The sequence below is a fragment of the Cinclus cinclus genome, chromosome 2, assembly GCF_963662255.1.
Source record: "Cinclus cinclus chromosome 2, bCinCin1.1, whole genome shotgun sequence".
Classification (NCBI taxonomy): Eukaryota; Metazoa; Chordata; class Aves; order Passeriformes; family Cinclidae; genus Cinclus; species Cinclus cinclus.
Window position 1 is genome coordinate 40,320,402 of NC_085047.1, and position 24,450 is coordinate 40,344,851.

Sequence of the window (24,450 nt, forward strand, 5' to 3'; positions counted from 1 at the left end):
TCGTTTATTGGATACCAACCGTGTCACTTAATTCTGAGAGGAACAAGGGGCGGGACTTACGCCCGATCCTCCCTTCTCATTGGCAGGCTGGTTTGGCAGTCAGGCGAGCTGCCGCGCGGGTGCCGTGCCTTAAAGTGACATGGGCTGGCGCGGGCTCTCTTATGGCCGACATAGCGATGGCAGCGGCTGAGCGCGGCCATCAGCACACGGTGAGGGGCAGGACGGGCAGGAGGCTTGTGAAATCTGAGGGGTGGCGGCCGGGCAACTGTGAGGCCGGCGGCTTGCTGGCCCCCAGTGTGCCGGGAGCCGTGCGGGCTGTGGAAGCTGGCTTGTCTGTTAAATGATGCGTGTATGTGTATATCTGTTATATATGGCTGTATATATTATGCATATGTATGTTTGTATGCGCGTGTCTGTGCATATCTGCACATGTCTATACGTGTTTGTGTGTATATATGTATGTGTTTATGTGTGTGTGTGTGTATACGTGTGCAGATATCTACATATACATGTACGTGCAAACCCGGGATGCATGCAAACGTGTTTTCTAAAGCGACGGGGGAAAAAAGATACTCTTCTATGGAAGATACCAGCCTTCTTGCGGTGCCCGTAGCGGCGTCGGGAGGTGCTGTTTGTAAGCGAACGGGAATAAGATGTTTGGTTTGTTCTCCGAAATGGCCCGGGGCGGTGCCTCTGGAGGCTCCCGCTCCTGCTCCGCGGGCCGGCGGCGCTCCCTGCGCGCTGCCTGTGCGGAGTTCCCAGTGCGGAGCTGGATTGCACGGCTGGGTGTTTCTCTTTGTCAGCTGCCTTCAGCTGGGGTTTAGCTTTAGTAGATAGCCGTGCCCTTAGGCGTGTGTGGAGCACCTAGCGGATTGGGACAGGTATCCACCTACACGCTGGGGACCAGAATTCCCGTGTCCGCATTGCTCCCCGGGCGCTGGGTGTGGAGGAGCCGCGGGACACGTGGCTCACCTGGTGACAGGTGACACGAGGAAGGAGCCTGTGCTGAGCTCTGCCTCCACCAGGCTGACACCTAAAAGAGATTCCCAGATTCCCAGCTGGGGTTCTTGTTGGAAGTTTTGGCGTGATGTCTGTCGCTTTGTGGAATTAGCTGTGTTTTTAGTTGCTTTTCCTTGTTTGGTGGTTTTTTGTTTGTTTTGGGTTTTTTTGTTTTGTTTGTTTGTTTGTTTGTTTTGGGTTTTTTTGGGGGGGGTTGTTTTTTTTCCTGTGATAAACCATCTTCCTTGTGCTTTGGAGGAGCAGAGGTGGTGAAAAGGCTGCAGTGCCCTGGTCTGCAGGAAGTGTGAAGTCACTCCTGCGGGGATTCATGGTTTGGAGTCTTGCTGGCTGGGTGGTGAGCACCCACCGTAGTGCTCTCTTGTGTCTCCTGCCCTGCAGTGTGCTCCCAGACTTACACTTGGGCCAGAAAGAGGAATTTGAGGACTCCTATCTCTTTCCTGACTGTTTCTAGCATGCCTGGAGTAGGATGTCAGAATACTCATTTCAGTCATCAGTAGGTAAATGTAGGTTGCTTAGTTAGCCAGACAGAACTTTTGGTGAAAAATTTTGCCCACTGTAGACTTTCTGTACGTGTTCAAAAAAGAAATAAACCCTAACTTGGTTTTTCTAAACTTTGAAAGTAGTTGTTTTTAATACATCTGGCACTCTACAGGAAATAGTTGAAAAAAATTACTGTATTGTGCCGACATTGTTGCCTCCCGATTTGATGTAATTGCTGAAGTTAACTTTTTTTTATGTCTGCTTTTAATTAGAGATGTCGCTGAAATGTAGAGTGCTCCTGACACTGTCTTTATCAGGGAGGCACAGCCAGCACTTAACTTGGCCTGTGGGTGATAGGGGCTGTCCTTTCTTCCCCATTTTCCTAATGAGGCAGGGTAAGGTTCTAATTGAGGTTGTCCCTCCAACATTACTATGAAAGTTTGAATAACTGGGTACTTGGATGTTTTATAATCACTACATTCATTATCTCATTATTTTGGGTTTCTTTTTTCTCATTGCCTATGTAATTTCCCTGTGTTTGCTTGCTTGTTTTTTTTTTTTTGTTTGTTTGTTTGTTTTTAAACCAAGTGCCAAGACCACTTAAAGCAATGCCAGGTATCAGTTTTTTTTTTCTGTTTCTTTTTTGGTTGTGAGCACCCAGATGAGAGCTTGCAATAGCACCCATTCTAATTTAATCCCTTTTAAATAAACTCTTGTATGAGTTTGTGTCTTTTTTTTTTTCTCTGCTGTGTTCAAGCTTTGAGAGCTTTGGGAGGTGCCTGTGTGCTGGTGATGTGTTATCTCGTATTTTTAATATTCCCTTCTTTCTGCTTGAGTAGGCAGCTGATGTGCAGTGGTGAAAGCCATGAATTTTGGAAGGCAGTGTTCTCAGACCTGTTGGGATAAAATGTGCTCAGCTCACTGTTAAGTAATAGGGTGCACTTGTCTCCTTGGCTCCACTTAAGCTTCTTCATTTACTACTTTGAGGCTTTAGTTTGACTTAAGGAAGGAAAGACTGAGGAGTACCTTGAAAGGGAGATGTGGTTAGCAAACATGAGGTAGCTGAGATTCAGAACAAATTAGGTGGAGTTCCCTGCTTGTTGGGTTTTTTGTTTTTCACAGTTTTCCTAAGCATCAGAGCATGATACTCCCTGTGAGGCTGTCAAAGAGCTGGAACAAATATAAATGGTTTTTAAGTACTTTGGAGATAAGGGAGAACAGCAGAGAATTGCTGTGATGTTTGAGCTTTGTGATGGGAAATTCTTTCATGCTGTTTCATAAACTTTCTCAAAGTATTCAGTCAAATTATTTAAAGTAATTTAAATAATGTGAAGTATTTAAGCAAAATATTATTTATGAAACTGAATATAAGCCACTCTTTTGCTTAAAAATAGGTAAGAAAAATATACGTGGTAGCAAATTATTATTTAGACTGAAAAAACCCCAGTTGCCTATGTAATAGATGGTAACCCAAATTTTTTCAGTAGCTATTTGAAGCAGATATCTGTACTCACTATTACACTATTCAAATTACTATTACTGTTGCAAGTTACTATTACTGACTATTTAAATTACTGCCTATTCCCTGCTTCCAGGTGGAGTTTAGAAGGCCTGTAACTAGTCAAAAGCCTCAATTTGCTTTGCTTTATGTGACTTTAGTGCTCCAGGGTTTTGAGTACACCAGCTTTTTCTTTCAGTTAGTCTGCTGTTGGCTAGAAAACTGTTACTAATGTCATTAAAAACGAACAGAACAATTCCTTTGCTTTGGTGCTTTTATGTAGTTACTTTTAGTTCTCAGACAAGACTTCACCTGTAAAGACATAAGACAATAGTGACATCTAGAAGGATTGTGGTGCTGTCAGCCCTACTTTGGCTTCAGCCTGATTCCCTTTTTCTTTTGACAGTTTCATGGGGTACCTTTAGTTTGAATCAATAGCAGACAGGATATTGATATTTGAATTAATAGTTACTGTTTGGGCTACTGAGGCTTATGTTGCTGTTCCTGTACTGCTGCTGCAGAAGTACTGTGTTTTGCTTGGTTCATTATTGTTCCATCATTTGGTCTTAGTATTCTGTGCTCATCGATGCCATATCCTGTAATGGCATTTTTGATGTTAGCATCTGACAGGCTTTCGATCAGATGGAGTGACATGTTCTGGTTAGATATGGGTGGCTGCTGAGTGTAAAACAGTGTGTTTATGCATAAAACACCTGTTCAAAATAGTTTTATTAAAATGTTCTTAATTAGGGATTAGTGTTTTAATTCACTTTCTGTAGTAGCAAATGTGTGTGCCAATGCAGTTATTTTGAGAAAAAATCGTTGTGTAGGAAAATGTTTGAAACGCAAACTGCAAAGCAGTCATAAAACTGTGCTTAGAACATCAGCTGATACACTCAGAGTAGTTAGGGTCCTAATTTTCTTGCCCACAGTGAAGCACTGTAGGAAGAGTGATTATTAGAGGAAATCAGTGTGTATGGGCTTTAAATAACTTTAAAATTTTCTTAAATTTTTTCCCCGTATTTGGTTCCTCGTACTGTATTTTGGACAGTTGTGTAATTTGCTGTGAGATACTTAATACTTTCTGTATTTTAATTTTGGTCATGGTATGCTCCCAATGACTGGTCTACAGAAGTATAAAAACACCCTGCCAAAATCAGCAATTTCTCATTTTGCTTACTGATGAAGGGGGAAGCTGTAAGAGCTTTGCATCTGCCTGCAGCCCCCGCCCCCTTTTAAGTTGCCTTCAGATTCTGTCACTGAAATGTGTAGTGATGGGTGCAGTTGAGAGAAGTTAAAAATAAGCATTTAATATAATTTGTATATACAGATTGTAAAGCTTAGGCCAGGTAGATGGTTTTTGAGTTGAAACCATAAACACACTATTCTGCCCTGTCTCCTCTATTTAGAAGAGCATCTTCTCAGCTAGGTCAGTGACCTTTCAGGTCATTGCAACATCCAAAGCACAGCAGGTGTTTGCAAAATTGGCTTGCGAAATTCCCAGCAAACTGCTAGGACATGCATGATCTCTATTGCCACATTTTCCAGAAGTGTCTGAAGGTGATTTAAGAGTACATTACTGCTTAGAGGCACAAGTACTTTCCTGGATGTGTTCTGCTGGTTTTCCTGTGCTGATACCCCCAATCAGGTGTAGTGTAAAGTCATCTGGATGCGTCTTGTGAAGTTCCATCTACTAATGGAAAGATAAGGAGGATGAATTGGAGTGAGTGGAGTTGGAGGGTTTGGGACTCTCACCTCCCCTTGCCAGCTGCAGTGTGTCCTGTGCCCTTTGTGCAGTCAGTGAGCTCTTGTGTTGGATTAGGGAGTGTAAAACTCTTGGTCCTGGGTGTACCTTATCAGGTTTGGCCACCTTAATGCAGTATCTCATGTGCAGTAAATGTAACCAGTAATTAAGGTGGGTGTGTTTTCCAACTGATTGCGGGTTGCCTTCTACCAATAAGAAGTAGCCAGAACAAGTAAATGGAAAACGAAAGTGTAAATCAGAAACTAGCATGGGAAACACGTTCTTCTGTTTGCTGTTTTTAATGGATGGGGAGTTGGATGTAAAAATGACACATCTGTAAAGAAGGAAGTACATCTTTTGGGATACAAGTCTCCCGTAGCAGTACTTCTGCACGTAATCTGGTAGAATCTTGCCTTATTTTTGTTGTTGTGACAGAGAAACAAGTGTGCTGAATAACAGCTTTATTTTGTTTTCAGGATGACCTGCACAAAACTCAAAATTCCGCATCAGCCACAGATGGACTCTCTTCAGCGTCATTTATAGAATATCCAAGGCACAGGCCATTTATTAATTCAGATTTGCAGCGTTCCCCATGGAAACCAGTTATTCCATATCCTGAAAGCAACAGCAGAGGTAATAGTTCAGCAAAGTTGTTTTCTTACATGTCTCCAAATTGTGATAAAATAGTTCCACATCTATGAATGTTGCAATCTTTTTATCCTTTTATCAATTCCCAGTGATGTCCAGGTCACCTGTTTTGTAGGTCCTTGGCACTTCTCTTTCCAAAGGACACCTGATGATAAAAGTCATCTTACAGATGGAGAAAGATGGTCCTCTTCAGTAATACAGAATTGTAAAATTCTTGGAGTATTTTGTGAAATTGTATTGATATGTTTTCTTTGTGCCTTTTTCAGTCTTCCTCTCCTTCAACCTTTCCTCTCCGTAGTTGATAGCTGAGTTAGAAATGAGGAGACTTTAGTCCCCAGAATGGTTTGAAGCAAAGGAAGAAGTTTAGTCCTGTTAAAATTGGAAAGTTTGTTATGATTGAAGGTTGTGTTGTGAGTATTTATCATATCAGTGAAGACTTAAAGGATACAGAGAAGATTTCAGCACTTTGCTGAACTGAGCTCTCACAACACTAGAAAGGGAGGCAGTTTTACTCCCCATTTATTATTCTTGTTTCTAGGCTGTTCCTTGTCCCTCCTTTCCCGCTCTGGTCCTGATGTTCCTCTCCGTATAAACAGATTTGTCTTGCATGACTGGACATGAACAAAAAAACCTATTCTTGGTTGGTTTTTCTGTTGTTTGTGAACTAACTTGTCATGTAGTGAGACTTACTCCAGAGCTGTCGTGGGGTACATACAGGGTGCATCATTAGGAGTTGGGAGACCAGAGCAGGAGTGATCCTCTGAGGAGCTCTTTGGGCTCAGGGTCTTTGCAGAAATGTTCCCTTTAAGACTGGAGTGGCATGGAGGTCTAAAGGTATGAACTACTTGATATTTTTTTTCCTTATGTGGAGAAAAGCGAGAAATGTTTAGGATTAATCCTAATATAACCCAAACTAAATAAAAAATGAGGATGATAGCTTCAAGTCCCTATTCCAATAACACAATCCATGTCTGAATTACTAGGGACTTGTGTGTTAATGACCTAGAAGATGAAATCTCAGTTCTTGCAGTGGTATTTAAAATGCCATATATACTCTCAAGGCCATCAATTTTGAGAGTGCTGTTGACACAAAACTAAAACAATCTCTGCAGATGAAAAATTTGATGTGCAGGAAGGAGCTTCCTTATGAATTACTGATGCAGTTGTATTTTTGTAGAGTGTGCTGCATGTTCCATTAGCAATAGTGTTTTGACTTCAAGGGAATTTTTTTTCTTTTGGTGACTCTGCCAACTCTGAAATAAGGGTAGGTGGTGGAAGACAATTGGATAAATTATATCCCTTTTTAAAAACTAGCAAATATTTTTATTTTCAAAAAAACGTTTAAATGAAGTGCAAGTGAATGTGAACATGTACTAAAAATTAAGTCAAACACATGGATGATCCAGTTTGTTTGTCTTGTTGCATAGCTTTTAAAAATGCAGAAATATTCTGGAGTGTGTGTATTAGTAAATTTAAGGATATGGGAATTAATTTCGAATGGCAAAATTGATTTGATTGTTCTTGAGGGTCCTTATTGCTCTTCCCTTTCCCCATATTAAATAAATATTTTTGAAAAGTCCTGAAATTGAGTGTAATAAATTCTCTTTATTGTGGGTTTAACATCTTTGTGTTGTATATGTGTGTCAGCATGCACAGTTGGCTTTAATATTCTAACAAGAAAGACTGAATGACATTTGGCCTGTTTAGTTTCACCTGTATCTGTTCACTGCTTGAGTTGCTTCATTGCTGTATTTTGTTAGTCATTATTGTGCATATACAGAGATGTCAATGTAGGTTTTAACGATAGTAGTAACAAATTGTTTATTGTTTCAGCTATGCCCATTTCAACTGAATCCTAGGAACACTCATGTAAATAGAGAAGAGGGTGCAATTGGTGATTCTGATATTGCAAATAGGGCCAAATTATCAATAACTTCCTCTTAAATGTGACTGCTGTTTCTACTTCTTATGTAATTAACAGGTTTGCATTGATGTGATACTGTCATGTGCCCTTATTTCAAGATTTGATATTTTTTAGGGGTTTTTGTTGTTGTTGTGTTTTTTGTTGGTTTTTTTTTCCTGTGGTTATCTGATGCACAAACCAATATGCAGTCTCAACTCTCCTAGTGCTCAAGCATGCTTTATTACAGGTACGTTCTTTCTCTGGAGTGGATTTAAGCATAAAGGAGTGGGCTAATGTGACCTTGCAGATTAGTCTGCTATATGAGCTGTGTACAGATATTCTTATGTTTAACCTCAGCAGCACTGTATAGGGGAAAGGGCTTATGGTTATGGTTCCTTTTACAGACTTAAACAGCACAGCTAAGAGACGTAATACATCAGATTACCAGCAGATGGTTTAATTGCAAGGTGATGTGAGTTCTATTGCAACTGCTTTTCTTTTTGTGGTGAAGAATATAGAAAGGCTTTGTTTAGTAACTGCTAAAGCTGGGAATGCAGCAGAAAGAGCAAATGGTTCAGCACAAAGGAGATGTATGTTTTTAGGTGGAGGAGGGGAACACAAATGCAAATCCAGAAGAATTAAAAGAGAAGTCCACTTACTTATAAGCACTTTTATAGACCTTATCACAGTTAACCTTTACTGTGCTGTGTGGCAGTTCATGGGAACACTGTGTTTGTGTATTTGTTGTGGTAGGAATAATATTAATATGGAGAATTGCCACTGTTTAACTATCTAGTTGTGACTTTTCATTTCCTTTTGATAAAGGGTCAGAGGAGGCACTGTTTGTTCTTAATTACACAACATTTATATGCCTTGTTGTGGGAAATAGTTGTATCTTTCCCAAATGTGTCAGGTGAAGGGTGTGCCCTGGAGGCATCTATTTGTTTAAGACCCGTTTTAGAATCAGTTATGGCTTAAAGGGAAACAGGACTTAATTCCTGGAAGGACTCTTGAATGCTGGTAAGGAACATGCTCTGACCTTCTTAAATAACCGGAACTTTTCAGGTTCAGTGTTGTCTTGAAATGCTGATTTAATGGAGTCTAACAAAAGATACTTGTTCAATTGCAGCAATATTTTCTGCTCTGAAGAACCTCCAGGAAAAAATTCATCGATTGGAGTTGGAACGGTTTCAGGCAGAGGAGAATGTAAAACACCTCAGCAGGGAAACAGCAGACTATAAAAAAGTACTGAGTGAACAAATGCAACACAAAGAACATGACAAGACTGAAGTGTCAAAGAAAAATCAAGGTTGTTTGCAAACCATATATAGATACTATAGATCATTGATGTGGATGAAACTTGATTCCTGTCAATGCACAAACCAATTTACTTTGTTCAGCATCTTTTAATTTGCAATGACATGGGGCGTTACAAAGAAATAATTTTAAGATATTCTTCCTTTTAGGGCTTTTTATGCATATTAAAGTTCATTAGGCATAATATGTAAGTTTCTTACATAGGTGTGTTTCTTGTTTGTTTTGAAATTGTCCTGAAAACAAACAAACAAAAAAATCCCAGGAACAAGCAATGCGTGATTTCTACTTTCTTCCTTCTGTGATCTTTAGAACTGTCTTCTCAGCTGGCAGCTGCTGAATCTCGATGCACTCTTCTAGAAAAACAGCTGGGCTACATGAAAAAAATGATCCAGCATGCAGAAAGTGAGAAGTCACATCTCTTGGAGAAACAGGTCAGTTCCCAAAACTATCTCAGGGTTAAATCATAGAAGTCATTAATTATGTAATGATTTTTCATAGTTACTGTAATTTTAATTAATTACAATCCATACCTTTAAATATGGATGTCTACTTCAGCTGGCCTTCACATACTCAGGTATGGATAGCTTCCCTACTTAAATTTCCCAGTCTTCTCATGACTCTGGTATTTTCTTTGTGAACCTGTTTCTAAGGCAATAGCAAGCTCTCTGGTATTAATGTGAATTGCTTGCTTCTGCATGATTGGTTTAGTGCAGTAGCTCATCCTTATCCTCCAGTGTTACACCTGTGTGCCACTGGGAAAAAAACCTCCCTTTTGTGTTTACAGTCTTCAGGCCTTTGGGGATTTTTTTACTAGCACTGCTCTTGCTAAATTTGGGCTGAAATACTGATTCTGTAGAAATAGCAGTAAAATTACGATTTCCCATCATCAGTGTTTGGGATTTGGCCTGTATCTAAAATGAACTTGAATTCCACTTTATAGGCATATGGGACACCTAGGGCTGTTTGGTCTCTGTGGCTATTCTATTTCAATCTGTTAAATATTTATTGAAGGGGGGGAAAAAAAACAACAAACCAAAACTAGAAAGCTATTTCTAATTTCTGCGAATTTTTTTTTTTTGTGTGTTTTGGGTTGCAAGGAAGGAGAGAGTGCAGAATCCTCTCTCAGATGTGGTTAAATGTCTGGTTTCCCAGCAGTGGTGGACCAGTGGTTCAGATTGTTCACTGATTGTGGCACCATCTAAAATTGCACAGAAGAAGTTGAAGTTCCTTTGGACTGTTTATGGACCTCCTTTGTGCTCCAGACACAAGGCTTACTATAGATGGTCTTGTTTTCTTGTGCTTATAATTGTTTTCCTTTTCACTTTTCCCTTCAAGGGCTCCTTGGAGAGAGATCGGCTTCTTGACCAATCACACGTTCAATCTAAATTGGAAAAGCTGGATATACTGGAAAAGGAGTATAGCAGACTTACTACAATGCAGTCCATAGCAGAGGTCTGTCATTTGTCTTGAATACTGTATCAGATTTGTGTTTTTTATTATAATCTGTACTACATAGCTATATGGCAGTATAGCAGAGCTGAGCAAAACTTTGTGCTTTAGCGTAAGACAGCAGCTAAACTTCATTTTAAACTGACATGTTATGAAAACTTGGAGTTATTGCTGAAAGTCTGCATGTCCAGGTAAGCTTTGGGTCACTGTACACTGCAAGAGTCGGAGATTTATTATGCCTTAACAGTCTGTTGATGTTCCTGTTTTGTGCTGAGTTGATGCCTAGGCATTGTAAGATTGCATCCATTCCTAAGATCTTGACTGGCTTTCCCTGTTACTGAATGCTAGCAGCTGTTTTCTGTCATTACCTAGATTCACCCTGACTTGTATGAATTTTATGTATTTTTTTTCTTTTAGCCCTCCTTATTAAGAAACACAGTTATTGCTAGTTATTTTGTGTGCAGAATTCTATGGCCTTGTGTTGCAAGGCCTTTAGCACTAGGTGACTCCCTGTGGGTTTGAGTCAGTCTGCCTTTTCAGGACTCTATTTGAATCAGTAGCTTCTACAAACTCAACATGACTGTGTTTGGTCATATTCTTTTGTGGTGAGAAATAAAACTCAGTCTCACCATGGGCTGCAGGGGAATCTCTGCTCTGGTACCTGGAGTACCTTCTCCCCCTCCCTTGTTGACCTTAGGGTCTGCAAGGCTTCTGCTTTCAAATGTTCTCACTCCTTGCTTCTGGATGCCATTCCCCAGCAGGTTTCTTTCTTCTTTAATCCCAGAGGTGCTACCACCAGTGCTGTTGGGCTCAGCCTTGGCCGGTAGTGGGTCTGTCTTTGAGCCAGCTGGCATTGGTTCTGTTGGCATTGGTTCTGTTGACATGGGGAAGTTTCTGGCAGCTCCTCAGAGAAGGAAGCCCCATGGCTTACCAACGCCTTACCACACAAACCCCATACATCTCTGTGTGCCCTTTGTGGTGTTGGCCTTTGATGTCCCAGCCACATACTTCTCTCTGCTGCAGTGAGAGAGACCACAAGTCTCCCAAGCCTGGAAACTGCAGAGAGCTTAACCAGGGAGAGGCTTCCTTCTGCAATTTTTTTCCCTGTTCCCCCAGAAGGACCAGATAGTACATTATTAGATTGTGGTATTGTGGATAGCAGCTCTGGATTCTATCAAAATCATAGGCTTGCCGCCCTGCGCGCCAGCCCTTACCTCAGGTGGCAAAGTAGATGACTGTTTCTCCAAAAGTACATAAGGAGATGTTTGGTAGTAAATCTTCAGCTGCCTGGCTTGCTACAGGACACTTAAATGTTACAACTATTCTTGTAAGTCCCTGAGCCAAAGCACCTGCAACAAGCTTTTTAAGATCTTCACACCCTGTTATGGTGAGCTGCAGTTGTAGAGTACAAGTGGTTGCATTGTTTACTTAGTCCAAACACTTTCAAAGGAAAATAGGAGTCTCCTGGGTCTTGTATTCTGAAAGTAGCAGTAGTTTCCTCCAGGGTTAGAGTTGAAATAACCTGTTCAGCAACTGGCATTCCCTCTGGAAGGTTTTTACCAAGATTTTGACTGGTAGTAGCTGAAGTTTGGTGAGACTGGGTTGTTTGCCTTTTTGTGGTTCTTTTAGTGTTCTTTTCTAGATCAAACCAGAGGTCTTTGTTTATCTTTAGGAATCAGTAGCTGTCACAGTTAAATATGCTTTAGAGGAATTGGTTGTTAAATTCACACCATTTTGAAGCAATTCTAGGACCTGAAATAAATCTGTATTTAGCTGTAATGAAAAGTTGTTTTTCTTGTGATCGTTTTGAAGTCATGAGACATTTTCTGGTTGACAGGTCTGCCTGCCTCTGTGGTTATAGGCTATGTTTGTATGTGAGCATCTATGTGATAGGTATTACCTGAATATCTTCAAAGAGTCACTGCACTCTCTACACAGAAGCATTACATCTGTTCTCTCTTTGATCTCTGCTGTACTTGTGGCAAGATTGTAGGAATATTTTCAAGTTGAATTTGAAGTGGGAAATAACAGACTGCTTGGCACATGATGTGCTGAAATGGATGGAAAATGGTGAGGTGTGGCTCATGAGTGAGCAGTGATGTATCTGCCCCTGAGTTCAGATACTGCCAGAGCACAAATTGTATGGGGGTCTTACTGAGAGCATTTAATCTCCCCAGAGCCACTACCTGGCCCTGTAAGTATTGTCTTCAAGTAATTCACTCATGTCAGTAGTGGTTGTGAAAAGGAGTGCTGAAATTCCTATTTATGTGGAGTACTTACCTTGGAAGTGCTTTTGAGGCATCTTTATTTCAACTGTAGTCCTGCAGTGTGCTATCTGGACAGTTGACTGGGAAGATCTGAACATGTCTGTGTCTGAAGATGGAGTAAAGAAATGTGGCTGTTCCCTAACAGTGCAGCTTGGGCTGTGCTCTTGTGTGTAGCCAGATGGCCAGAATTCAAATGTGTGTGTGGACGATGTTTTCAACAGCTGTAGTTCATAGTAATTGATCTTAATGCTAACAATGAGATTTATAACTACACCTCCACCTCCCCTAATTCTGTGGGGTGGGCAAAATACTGGAACAGATTGTCCACTGACAATCTGCCCTATCCCTGGAAACATTCAAGATGAGTTTGGACAAGGCTCTAGGCAACCACCTGGTTTAGTGGAAAGTTTCCCTTGGACTTAGGTGACCTTTAAAGGTCCCTTTCAACCTAAACCATCCTATGATTCTGGCATTCTTTGAGTAGGTGGTTGCATGAAATTAATTTTCCATTATAAAACAGGTCAGAAATAGACACTGAAATATTTTATTTCTATTTTGTCATTAAAGTTTTTTGCAGTGGCTCCTGGTAATTGAGTGGATGTTTGGACAGCCCAGTGCTGACCTGCAGTCTGCTTGCTGCTGCTTGCAGTGATGTCTTACATGATGGGCAGGGTCTGTTTGCTTGGTTCTGTGCCCTCTCTCTTAGTGACAATCCAGTAATCTGCATAATACCTTAATCTATAAACAAGAAAAAAAATATTTAGGGAATCTAAGTTGGGTATATAATTTCTAACTGGCTCTGTCACAGATACAGTAAGATATGTTCTTGATGTGTAGTTTGAGCTGCATGCTGCAGCTGAACAGGTAGCTGAGGGAATACTCATTCATTTCAGAATAAAAACCTTGGCCCAGCTTCATGTCAGAATAAACAGAATATTTTCCTCAATATTTTCATACTAAAAATTCTATCAGACTTAAGAGGTTAATAAAACCTCATAAAATAAAATGGATATCAAGAGTTATGCCAATAACTGTAAAAGGGCAGAAGATGATTTTAAGTTACCTGGAATACCTTTGTTTTGAATTAAAAAAAATCATCAGAATTATTCTTTCATTCAAAGGAAATGGTTGGTTCCTTTATAGAGTGCCTTTGTCCTCAATTTTTGTCCAGGCTTTTGCTTTTTAACACCTTTGTGTAACAGCTCATTACATTATTTTTGCACTTGGTGCTTAAGTAAAGCAGAACTTAAATATTTAGTACCTCAATGTAGTGGGTTTATGAACAAACAAGTTTACAAATATAGCTGTCACTCTGTATAGCATGCTTTTCTGCCTCAAGTTTGATTAGTGGCTCTGTGAATGATCAGTCTTTGGGGGAAGAGAAGGGAAATTGTTTTGGGTACTGGAGCCCTGGATTGTTTCTTCACTGCAGTATGAAGCCAGAAAGTTTTTTGATAACTTTCACACTGGGAATTTCAATGTATCTTGTTTAAACAATGTTTTCATCTTGTTGGAGGTTTACAAAGAAGTGTGTGCTTTCCCCCTTAACATTTTCCTTTGAAAAAGTTTTAAAAGAGTTCTTACATGCTTTTGTGATAAAAAGATGAAATTACTTCACTTTATTTAAAGGTATCTCAGGGGTATCATACAACCTTTCCTCCCTCTTTTTTTAAGCAGGTGGCTAGATGTCCAAAAATTCTTTTCTTATAAGAGAGTGTAGGAGTGTAAGTTACAGATTTTAGTAAAAATACCATTAGTGGTCTAAATAAAGCAAGTCTTCTCTTGCCATATAATGACATGTTTTTGTTAGTTCTTTTGTAGTACAGAATCTTGGAGGATAATGTACACAAAACAGCCTACTGTCTACAGTGATTTTACAACTGAAGAGAAAGAGCCTTGTGTATTGCTCTGTGTGTATTTGGCTCTGACTTAACTTCAGATACCAATTGTGAAAGTGAGAATAGAAAAATCAATTTAAATGTTAAGCATAAGCTTGTGACTTCTGTATTTATGCCTGTACAGGCAGAGCATCAGCAATCATTCTAATGCTCAAGTCTTCGTTTATCCTTCAGTTGTAAGATGAACTCTGTTTTGTGCAAGCTCTTTAGTATTGTAGGGTTCAGGAAGAAAAAAAATTTGTTTCATTAGTGACGCTATTATTTTTATTCAACTTTGACTAGAAAAAAATGAAAGAGCTGGAACAAAAGCTTCATGAGGAAGAACATGCAAGGAAGCTTGTTCAGGAAAAAGCAGCCGAGGTAACCAACAGGAAATTTCTTTTGTACTGTTATGAACTGTAATTAGCTCTTCCTTTTTCTCAACTTTTCAGCTAAGCTTACTGAAAGTGCCCCCCATATACCTCACAGAATAATGAAATCCTGGTCTTAGGTCTTTTTTTTTTTTCTTTTTTGTTTTTCCTCCTGCCTGAGGTACTAAATGTTCTCAAGTTATCTGAGCTTTTTGGAAACCTTCTTCTATCACCACACATGCACTGAAGCTTTTGATTTCTTTACTAAAAGTTGGGAAAGAGGAGTAGAAATTCAGACTAATCCGTAACTGAGTATGCATGGGAACCTCTCAATATATCAAAGTCAACAAATGGTCTCCCGATCTCCCTTGTTCATAATTGTAATTAAAATATTGTAGAAGGAAGCAGAGAAAGAGGAAACATACTCCTGATTATGAGCCCTTAAGATGCTGGCTGGTCTTCCAACCTGAAAGCATGGTGTTCATTAAGTGTTCATTGTATGCTGGAGAATTATGGAAGTAATGTGTTAGCCTCTAACATAACCTTTGCCATGCGTTTGGTGTGATGGGGAAAGAGGTATCTCAAATTATTAATGAAAAGTTGTGCTGTGGATGCTTCTTCAGGACATGATTTTTAAAGCCATGCTGTATCTTCCCCTTGAACAGCAAAGCGTGTTAGGATTCTCACTGCTGACAGGAAGTTCTGACCTCAACTCTTTCAATAGATGGTTTGGTGGTTAGTTTTTTTGTTTGTTTGGAGGGGATTTTTTTCTGCCAAATATAATGGAACAGAAGGAGTAGTTGCCTAGTAGCTATATGTCATGGGATCAGTCGATCATGGTTGGGTGGCTTGAGCTCCCCAATACCTTGCCAAGTATAAAGCACAGCTGATGTTTTGGCACTTGCCTCCATGGGACTAATGGACCAAGGCTAATTCTCTAATTTACTAGGATTACTGATGAGTAGTGTTAACAGAGGAAGTATTTAATGTTAAGTTGACATTAGACTGCAAAAATATCCTAAAAATTTGCAGGTCTTGCTTCTGGAGAGCTTGTTTTAACAATTCTTGCAGTTCTCTGCTTGCACTGTCTCTGATTATTTATAAATAGAATTTCAGTAACTCCCCTTATTCCCTCAATTGTAGCTTCAGACAGGCCTGGAAACCAATAGACTACTGATTCAAGCAGCATCACCACTGCTTTCTCCAAAAGCAAGACAATCCAGGAAAAAAGCAAAGCAACCAGCGAAGGTAAGATGTGGCGAAGAGAAGGGCAATTACTGAAGAGTTAAATAAGGTTGTGTGCATGTGATCAGGGAGCAGGTTACCTCTTTTACTACAAAGTAAAGGGAAAGTGGGTTTGCTGTAGTATAATTTTTGCTAAATGCTTGTCTCTTCTTTATTTCTTTCCAGAAATGCTCTCTTGTAAGACATCCCACTGTGCAGCCCCATTACAGATTGTGTCTGGGTGATGTACCCTTTGTGGCTGGGAAGGTGAGCTGATTAATTCCAGATCTTAGAGCTCAGTAGCTGCAGCTCCTTAAGGGACGTTGGTTTGGTGCACTCCTGACACCCAGCGGTCAGATCACTTAATTTTCTTCAGCACTTTTCATACAGATTCTTTGACATACTTGCTGGATATTGATAACTAGTTGAGCTGGTATTTCCAAAAATGGGCCTGTACTATGCTGCTTGGCAGGATGTTCTTGTTAGTGCATATTAATTCGAACAAAAATTGCATTCTTGTTAGCAAAACAAAAGTGGCACTGTTTTTAAATGCTCTCCAGTATTACAGAGTTGTTGGTAATGCCATTTAAAAGAAGTCTCTTCTCCTTTCAGTCTACCAGTCCCAGTCATTCGGTCGCTGCCAACGTGCAACACGTGCTACACCTGATGAAACATCACACGAAAGCTTTGTGTAACAGACACGTGGTAAACGACACTCCACTAGCAAAACCCACCAGTACTGGTCATCCTGCCAGCAAAAGCAGAATGCCATCCCTGCCCATGGACTCGTCCTCGTCTCAGGAAGAGCTCTCAGAAGTGTTGCTCACTTTACAAGATGAATTTGGACAGATGAATTTGTGAGTGTGGTATATTTTCTTCTGCAGATTATGAATGTAGGTGTTGAATATTTTTGTCTTGTTGCTCTGAACTTGGAAGATTTTGCCTCAGAAAGTTCTTAGTTTGGGAAATCTCTAGAATGTAATCTTTGTCTTGCTGGCTGCAGAGGCAGTTAATTGTCCTTGCAGTCAGAGGCTCTGCTGAGCTCTGGACACCAGACCTGTGCTTATGTGCAGCAGTATTAATTTCAGAAGAGGTAAGGGAGAAGTGTGATCACAGCCGCAGTGCAGAGGACTGTTGAGGTGTGGACCCAGCCAGCACAGGACACTGGTGCCGCTCACACACCCCACACCCATCCCTCCCCCGTGTTCATCCCTTAGACTGTACCATTTACATGCTGCCCTGGCCCCACGCTTTCCAGTATGTCCCAGTTAACCACCATCACCTTTCCAGTCTTTTGATGTAGATGCATGCAGATATCGTTCCTGTAGTCTATGGACTATCCCTCTGCTAGTCCATTGAGTTAATTTAGTCCATGAATTTGGACTTAGCTGTTGGAACTGTCTTTCAGGGCAGGAAAAAATGGTAGGATAGCTGAATGGCTGAAGTGACTTGGGGGTACTGGTGGATGGGAAAGAGGCTGGACATGACCCAGCCATGGGCACTCACAGCTCAGAAAGCCAGATGTTTCCTGGGCTGCATCCAGAGCAGCGTGGGCAGCAGGGCCAGGGAGGGGATTCTGCCCCTCTCCTCTGCTCTGCTCAGACCCCACCTGCAGTGCTGGGTCTAGCTCTGGAACCCCCAACATAAGAAGGATGTGAGCCTGCTTGACTGAGTCCCGAGGCGGCCAACAAAGACAGTTAGAGGGCTGGAGCACCTCTCCTTTGAAGACAGGTTGAGAGCTGGGGTTGTTCAGCCTGGAGAAGGCTACGGGGAGACCTCATTGTGGCCTTCCAGGGCTCAAAGGAGGCTACAAGAGAGCTGGAGAGGGACTTCTTACAAGAATGTTTAGTGTTTGCTTGGGGGTAATGGCTTTAAACTGAAAGAGGGCAGACCTAAATTAGATATTAGGAAGAAAATTTACTGTGAGGATGGTGAGGCACTGGAACAGGTTGTCCAGGGAAGGTGTGGATGCCCATTCCTGGAAACATTCAAGGTCAGGTTGGATGGTACTCTGGATAGCCTGTTCTAGTTGAAAGTGTCCCTGCCTACAGTGGTGAGTTTGCAACTCTGATTTTTAAGATCCCTTCCAACTCAAATCATTCTGTCGCCTCCTGTTCTTTCACCTTCCAGCAGCCCCTCATCAGAAGGGTCCTCTGAGAGACAAGGCAGGGTAGACAGATGTTCCATTTCCTTTGTCTCAGGCTGTTATGTGGAAAGTCCACCAGCACCCTTTTGAGTCCTTAAAACGCCCTTGCCCAAGACAGTCTCTGCCAAGGGTGCACAGAGCTTCTGGGCCAGTCACAGTGGATTGCTTTTGCCAGCCATTTTGTCAGGTTGGTTTCTGCCTCCAAGACCATCGGCTGTTGGGATGCCCTTGTCACTCCAGAAATATGAATGGGTGCTGCCCCTGTACAGCTTGATGGCATTAGGGTACACTGTGCACCAGGGTCTGCTGAAGCCTTGTACTCCTGTGGGGCTGATGTGTCCAGGCCATCTGATCCACACAGTCCAGTAAACCTGGTTGTCCCTCTCCTGCACCTGGCTGGAGACAGGGCTCCTCTAATACTGGTCCTAAGATTCTCCATTTCCTGTAAAAAAAAAACAAAAAACAACTAGAATTCCTTCCCATAGGTTCAGGAATAAGATCAGCCCTGCCACTCTGCCCACTGAACTGCCCACTGCAGACTTAAGCAGCAACTTTCCTGGAGGAATTCCTACTTTTGCTTGCCTTTTTCCTGCAGTTCACATACCTGCGCCTTTTGGGTTAGGTATAGGCTTTCGGGCCCACTTCATGCTCTCCCTGTGGTCCCACAGGTGAAACTGGGGATTCCCGGTGGTGTGCACCCTCTGTATCCTGTCTTTTGTGCAGAGGGTAGCTTACTCTGTTGTGGTTTAACCAGCAACTCAGTCCCACGCAGCTAGCTAGCTGCTCGCTCACTGCCACAGACACACATCCTCCCCTGACCTGAACCGGTTTAGCACCGTGCTGGATCCTAGCACTGGTGCCACGCTGGTTTTAACCCCTGTGGGATACAGCGAGTTCTCAAAGGCTGTTGCAATTAGCCTGGAGCAGAAGGGGAAGGTGTGGGACCATGTGTGCTCTGTAGGCTGGCTGGCCGAGCGGGGAAGGAGGAAGGTGTAATGACACCGATTCCCCAGTAGGTGGCTCCCGCAGTGCGCGGAGGACGCCGGTTCTCCCCAGGAATTTCGTGGTCGGGGATTCCCTGACACCATAAACCGGCATTGCGAGCGGCCACTACTAAACCCATACAACCATGCCTAGAAAAGATTGGTCTTCACACACTCTGTTCAGGCCTGTCATTAAACCCTCACGGCCCACGTTGGGTGCCAGAAAATGCTGTCTTGGTTTAACCCCAGCTGGGGGCTAAGCACCACACCGCTGCTTTCCTGCTCCTCTGCTCTGGTGGAATGGGGAGGGAAATCAGGGAAAAGGAAAAACCCATGGGCTGAAATAAGGTAAAATGTAATGGTAATAGTACTGAAAAAGGGAGAGAGATAAAATGCAAGGTAAAAAAGCATGATGCACAGTACAGTTACTGACCATGTGCTGATCGATGCCTGTCCCCAGCAGCAATTGTCCCCTCATGGCTAGCTCCCCCTAGTTCATATACTGGGCATGATGTTCTATGGTATGGAATATCCCTTTGGCCAACTTGAATCAGCTATCCCAGATGTCTCCCTGTCCCAGCTTCTTGTGCCCCTGCTCGCTGGCATAGCAGGAGACCCTGAAAAGCCCTTGGCTTAGGGTAAGTACTGCTGAGCAACAATGAAAACATCAATGTTATCAACATTATTTTTGTACTGAATCCAAAATGCAGCAGTGTAACAGCTACTAAAAATGAAAACTCTGTCCTGGCCAAAAGCAGGATCTGGACAAATAGTCCATTAAAGGACAGCTTTTCTGGGTGTTTTGCTTGTCCAGGTTAACAGAACTGGAATTGTTACTGTACTGCCCAGCTGCAGTAGGTACAGATACACAAAATATTAACTGGATGAGTGATGAGATCAAGCTCTCAGGGGGTTATTTGGTCATTTTGAATGTGTGTTCTGAAGTTGGAAGCTTCTTAGATTGTTGAGACTCAATGTTGCAGCAGCCTGCCACCATGATGTGCTACTGCAATAATGCTGCAAACTAGCAATACTGTTCTTACTGATTTGTTATGGTGTGTTTAACACGTCTGGCTGCTGATGCTATGATTTCCTAGAAGTGTTGTTTCTGAACTGGGTACAAGATGTAGAAGCCAATGGGGCCTGATGCAAGCCTTGTTCTGTCTGAACTGTGTGCTAGTGATCACCAGCAGCTGTCAAAGCTCATCCAGGAAGCCCCAACTGTTGCAGTGAGGGAAGATCTGGAGAGAGAACTTGAGGCACTGGTGGGAAAGATGGAAGCAAAGGCAGACCAAATTGGCAAAGTTCAGAGGCATCGTTTGAAGGTGAGTTTCTTTTGCCTGTGGTCATGCTCATTTAGAGTTGCTGACTTAAGCAGTGATTTTTTTATGTTATATCCTATTCTAGCAGCAAATGTGTAAAACAGAGATAACTAGAGTAGCGTTGTCTGATTTTACCTTTGATATGCCAAAGTTAGTCTGCATACCTCCATCTATCCCAGTATTTTTGCAGAAACATACTTCCTGTCACCCTTGTGCCCACTCTTCACCCTGTCCTGGACAGAGCTTTCACATCTGTTCACATATTGCAATTTACACTTCTCTTGTCCCTTGAACATTGTTGAACTTTACGTGGAGTAAAGGACCTATTTATGTTTTGATTTGTGTTTTTAAGACTCAAAATACCTGTTTCGCTTATTTTATAACTTTTGAAATGTTTTGGATAGTGTAGCGTTTTCATTCAAAGCTGTAGAACATACTGATTTCCTGTTTTCTTTTGTCTTCATTAATTTTAGTGAATTTCTTTCAAAGAGCTTAACCCCATGTGTTTAATCTGGTTCGGTTCATACAAACCATGATTCACCCTCACCTGATGTAACTTAGACACAAAACACATGCTGAGACATCCAGAATGGACCTGTCAAATGCTTGCTGTTAGAAGCATCACTCACTTTTGATATGATCTTCAGAGGAACTGCTGCAGAGAAGCAGATGTGCTGTAGTTCCCAGCTGTAATGATGCTGCATTTGCTGTTGGCAAAAATTTTAGGAGTCGGGGCTTAAGAAAATTGCTGCATGCTGTCAGCTAGGAGGAAGGAGCACCACCACCTGCAGAGAGAGGAGCTACAGAAGCCACCCATGTTGTGGTTTGGGCATATGAATGTGTCTGAACCTCAGACTGTCCAGTTCCCCATTCAGTCTTTGCTGGGGAGTACTGAGACTCACATGCTGTGATTTCACGGAGCTGTGTGTGGATACTACCTTTTTACCCCAGCAGAGCTCTGGTATTCTTTCAAAGCTACATCTCTGACAGTGACTAGCTATTAAATTTACTAGTATGTATTTTAAAAACCCTTTTGTTTTGTTGGTTTTTTTAATCACTGGCTGGTTAACAGTGATAAAATCAACTTTTTTTATCTGCATCTTTTTATGTTGCATTCCTGATGGCAATGTTCCCCCATAATGAACTTCTCAGGTTTTAGAGAGGATCACTGTAAGCTAAACACAGCTCTAAAAATGGTTTGCAAGGAAAATAAAGTATTTATTCTTCAGTGTGCCTTGGAAACAACCATTTGCTTACCTGGGTGAGATAAGTGGTGGGCTATTTCAGCTGATAGGAAGAATTGCTGAACCTAAAACTGAAACAAGATAATTTCTTATTGTTTTTCTTTGGGCTTCTCTTTCAGCTAGAGAGACTTAAGAGAGAATGCAAGTCCAGAAAGACTTCTGCTAAACAAATCAAAGACAACAGGTTCCCTGTGAGTGAGGTTAAAGTAACCACTACAGTAACCACAAGAGGAAAGAATGCAGGTCCCATCAAAGTGAAACCTGGAGAGAAGAGTCGGAAAAACCTTCAGTTGCTGAGAGACATGCAGACCATACAGACTTCACTACAGAAAGATGATATCAGCTGGGACTACTGACTTTGCTGCAGGAGATGTTCTTGAACCATCCTGGCCAAACTTAGTTCTGGATCTAAAGCAGCTGCCTTTCTTGCTGTGTGGAAGAGACTACTGTATGCTAAGTGCACTTTTGAAATACAGGCTTACAGGCTCTTGTTTTTCCATTCCTGCATTTGATTGTACGTATTATGGTCTAGCTTAAATCACATTCCCTTTTCAAGGTACATGGCCAGTGAATCTTAACAATAGGGCTCCCCCAGTTCCCTATGTTATGGTTCCAGCAGTCCCTCTGTGTTGTTCCAGCACACCAAGCACTGCACATTTACGTGGATTGGTGTGTGTGTGATGTGTCAGTGCCATTTCATGCTGTTGACCTGGGAGGCCTCTCAGGATGCATCTTGTGTGAGTACAGTGCTGCAGCCCAGGGTCGTGGGGGCTTTTGTCAATTTTGTTCTGTGTCCAGCTGCAATGACTCCATCTGAGGGAGAGCAGGTAAACCCATTCAAAGGTGTTCTGTGGGGCTCTCTTCAAAAGGTGTCCTTGGTTCTTGTTCTGCTACGTTGCATTTGTCAGCATCAGTGGCAGTGGATGCTTGAGTACTCAGAAAAGGGGCAAAGTAACTTAGGAATTTTGTTGTTTAATGATCAGGTGAAATTTTTCTACAGCAATCCTGCTTTAGGAAAAAGCTGTAGGGTAGGGGGTAATAGCCTGTCTCTAGCTGACAGCTGTGGGTGGTAAAGGAGCGAAACCACAAGTATTTTAAACTGCAAGTGCCATTTGGTCCTGGCATCTTGCTTTTAACTTGAAGTATGTGCTTCGATGAGCTATCAGCTTTGTTAGTAGTGCAATTAAGTTTGTGCTCTGACTTGCACAGCTGATTAAATGTTATTTATAATGTTAATAACTTAAATAATTTTTTGTTTATGGACTGTGTAGAAGACACAGATTACATGTATATACAGTTGAAAAATAATAAAGCCAGCTTGCCTGTTGAATGAATTGTGGGAAAGCTGCACTTCCTCTATATTAGTTGTCTGTTTGCTGCAGCACTGTGCCACAGCCAGTGGGCTTTTCATGGCAGGGTGACTTCTCCCTGGTCAGGGTGATGAATGAGAGCTGCAGGTAAGGTTAGAGTCAGAGTAGTCCACCCTTACCTGTAGCTGAGCAGACAGGGAACTCTGCAGCCAGAAGGGGGTTGAGTTTGCCTGTAGGTGATGCACCCAGCTTGTCTCCTTGCACAGGAGGCACATAAGGTGTTAGCTGCTGTTAGATGGTGCTAACCAGGTGTAGTGGGAGTGACCCTTAGGGGGCAGTTCATGCCAGGGTCCTGAAAAATCAGTAGCCAAAACTTACACTTGGTCATTTAGCTTGGGAAGGACCTGTGGAGATAAGCTTGCTCGAAGATGGGTTCACTTCAGCATGACCTCAGGCTGTCCTCATGCAGGTCCTTAATGGTGGAGGGCTTAGGACTATTTTAGGCTCCATCCATGCTGCCTGCAATGAGTGAATGAGGTGCTCAAGACAGAATTAAGCTCAGTGGGGCTGAGAGCATCAGGGACCGTCCACAGAGTTCATAACAAATCCTCCCAGTGAATTTAGGCATAACTTACATGTAAAAATGTGAGTCTTCCTCCTATATCGAAGTTACTGTGCCAGTGCACTGTATCGTGCAGAAATTGTGGAATTATTTTTAGTCATGAACATATTTCAGAATACTTTGAGTGAAATACTTTCGCAGTTAAAAAGAAAATTCTGCACAGTTCATTAGACAGTAGCTTCTGTGAGAGTTGGGGTTGTTTAGCCTGGAGGGGAGGCAGCTCTGGGGAGACTTAGCACCTGAAGGGGTTATAAAGAAAGCTGGAGAGGGCATACAGTGATAGGACAATGGGGGATGGCTTCAAACTGAAAGATGGCAGATTTAGATTAGGTGTCAGGAAGAAATTCTTTGCTGTGAGGGTGATGAGACACTGGCACAGATTGCCCAGAGGAGTTGGGATGCCCCACCCCTGGCAGCATTCAAGGCCAGGTTGGATGGGGCTTCGAACAACTTGGTCTAGTGGAAAGTGCCTCTGCCAGTCAGGGCGGTTGGAACTGGATGAGCTTTAAAAGTCCCTTTTGTGATTCTGTTTCTACCATACTGAGCAGCTAAGCACTGTATCTGTGTTAATACTGGTCTGTACAGGACAAATGAAACTTGTCCAAAGATGAAGCTTGGTTTTCTGTCATTCTAGACTTAAGAGTTTCAACATTAGAAACTTGAAAGACCCGCTGTAGAAGAATGAGAGAGATTTGGATTTCACACCCTGAATTTGCAGTGCTATTTATTTAGTGTCTGCATGTCCTGTAAGTCCTTTGGAAAACCACATAGTTTAAAATAAGAGCACAGTAACTTTATCCACTTATCCATTTTTATTAAGGTTTAGGAAACCAAACAGCCTTCATCAAGAAACAAAATATACACAGAGAATCAATTTGCTAATACAGAATAATGCTTTAAACCATCTTATATAGTGATTGTGTTTAAGAGCAGACCTGCAAATCCATGTCCTTAGAAAGTAATTTGTGTGGATTCTTTGCACTGTTGAACTATAATGTGTCAGGCCACCCTAATAACAAACATGG

At 41.9% G+C, this 24,450-nt stretch overlaps 1 protein-coding gene across 3 annotated transcripts; it reads left to right on the top strand.

The window, feature by feature from the left end:
* Positions 1–91: 91 nt before the first annotated feature.
* CEP57 (centrosomal protein 57) lies at positions 92–22,823 on the top strand. 3 transcript variants are annotated; one of them, XM_062487565.1, is made up of 11 exons: positions 92–209; positions 5,219–5,375; positions 8,423–8,602; positions 8,920–9,041; positions 9,946–10,062; positions 14,507–14,584; positions 15,718–15,822; positions 15,985–16,065; positions 16,411–16,655; positions 20,108–20,252; positions 21,613–22,823. In XM_062487565.1, the coding sequence occupies exons 1-11, from the start codon at positions 162–164 to the stop codon at positions 21,847–21,849; spliced, it is 1,515 nt and encodes a 504-aa protein (XP_062343549.1). In that variant the 5' UTR covers positions 92–161; the 3' UTR covers positions 21,850–22,823. The 3 variants fall into 3 exon arrangements, with proteins under 3 accessions (XP_062343549.1, XP_062343551.1, XP_062343550.1); XM_062487567.1 differs by having other exon boundaries at positions 21,617–21,835; XM_062487566.1 differs by lacking the exon at positions 14,507–14,584.
* The last annotated feature ends 1,627 nt before the right edge of the window (positions 22,824–24,450 follow it).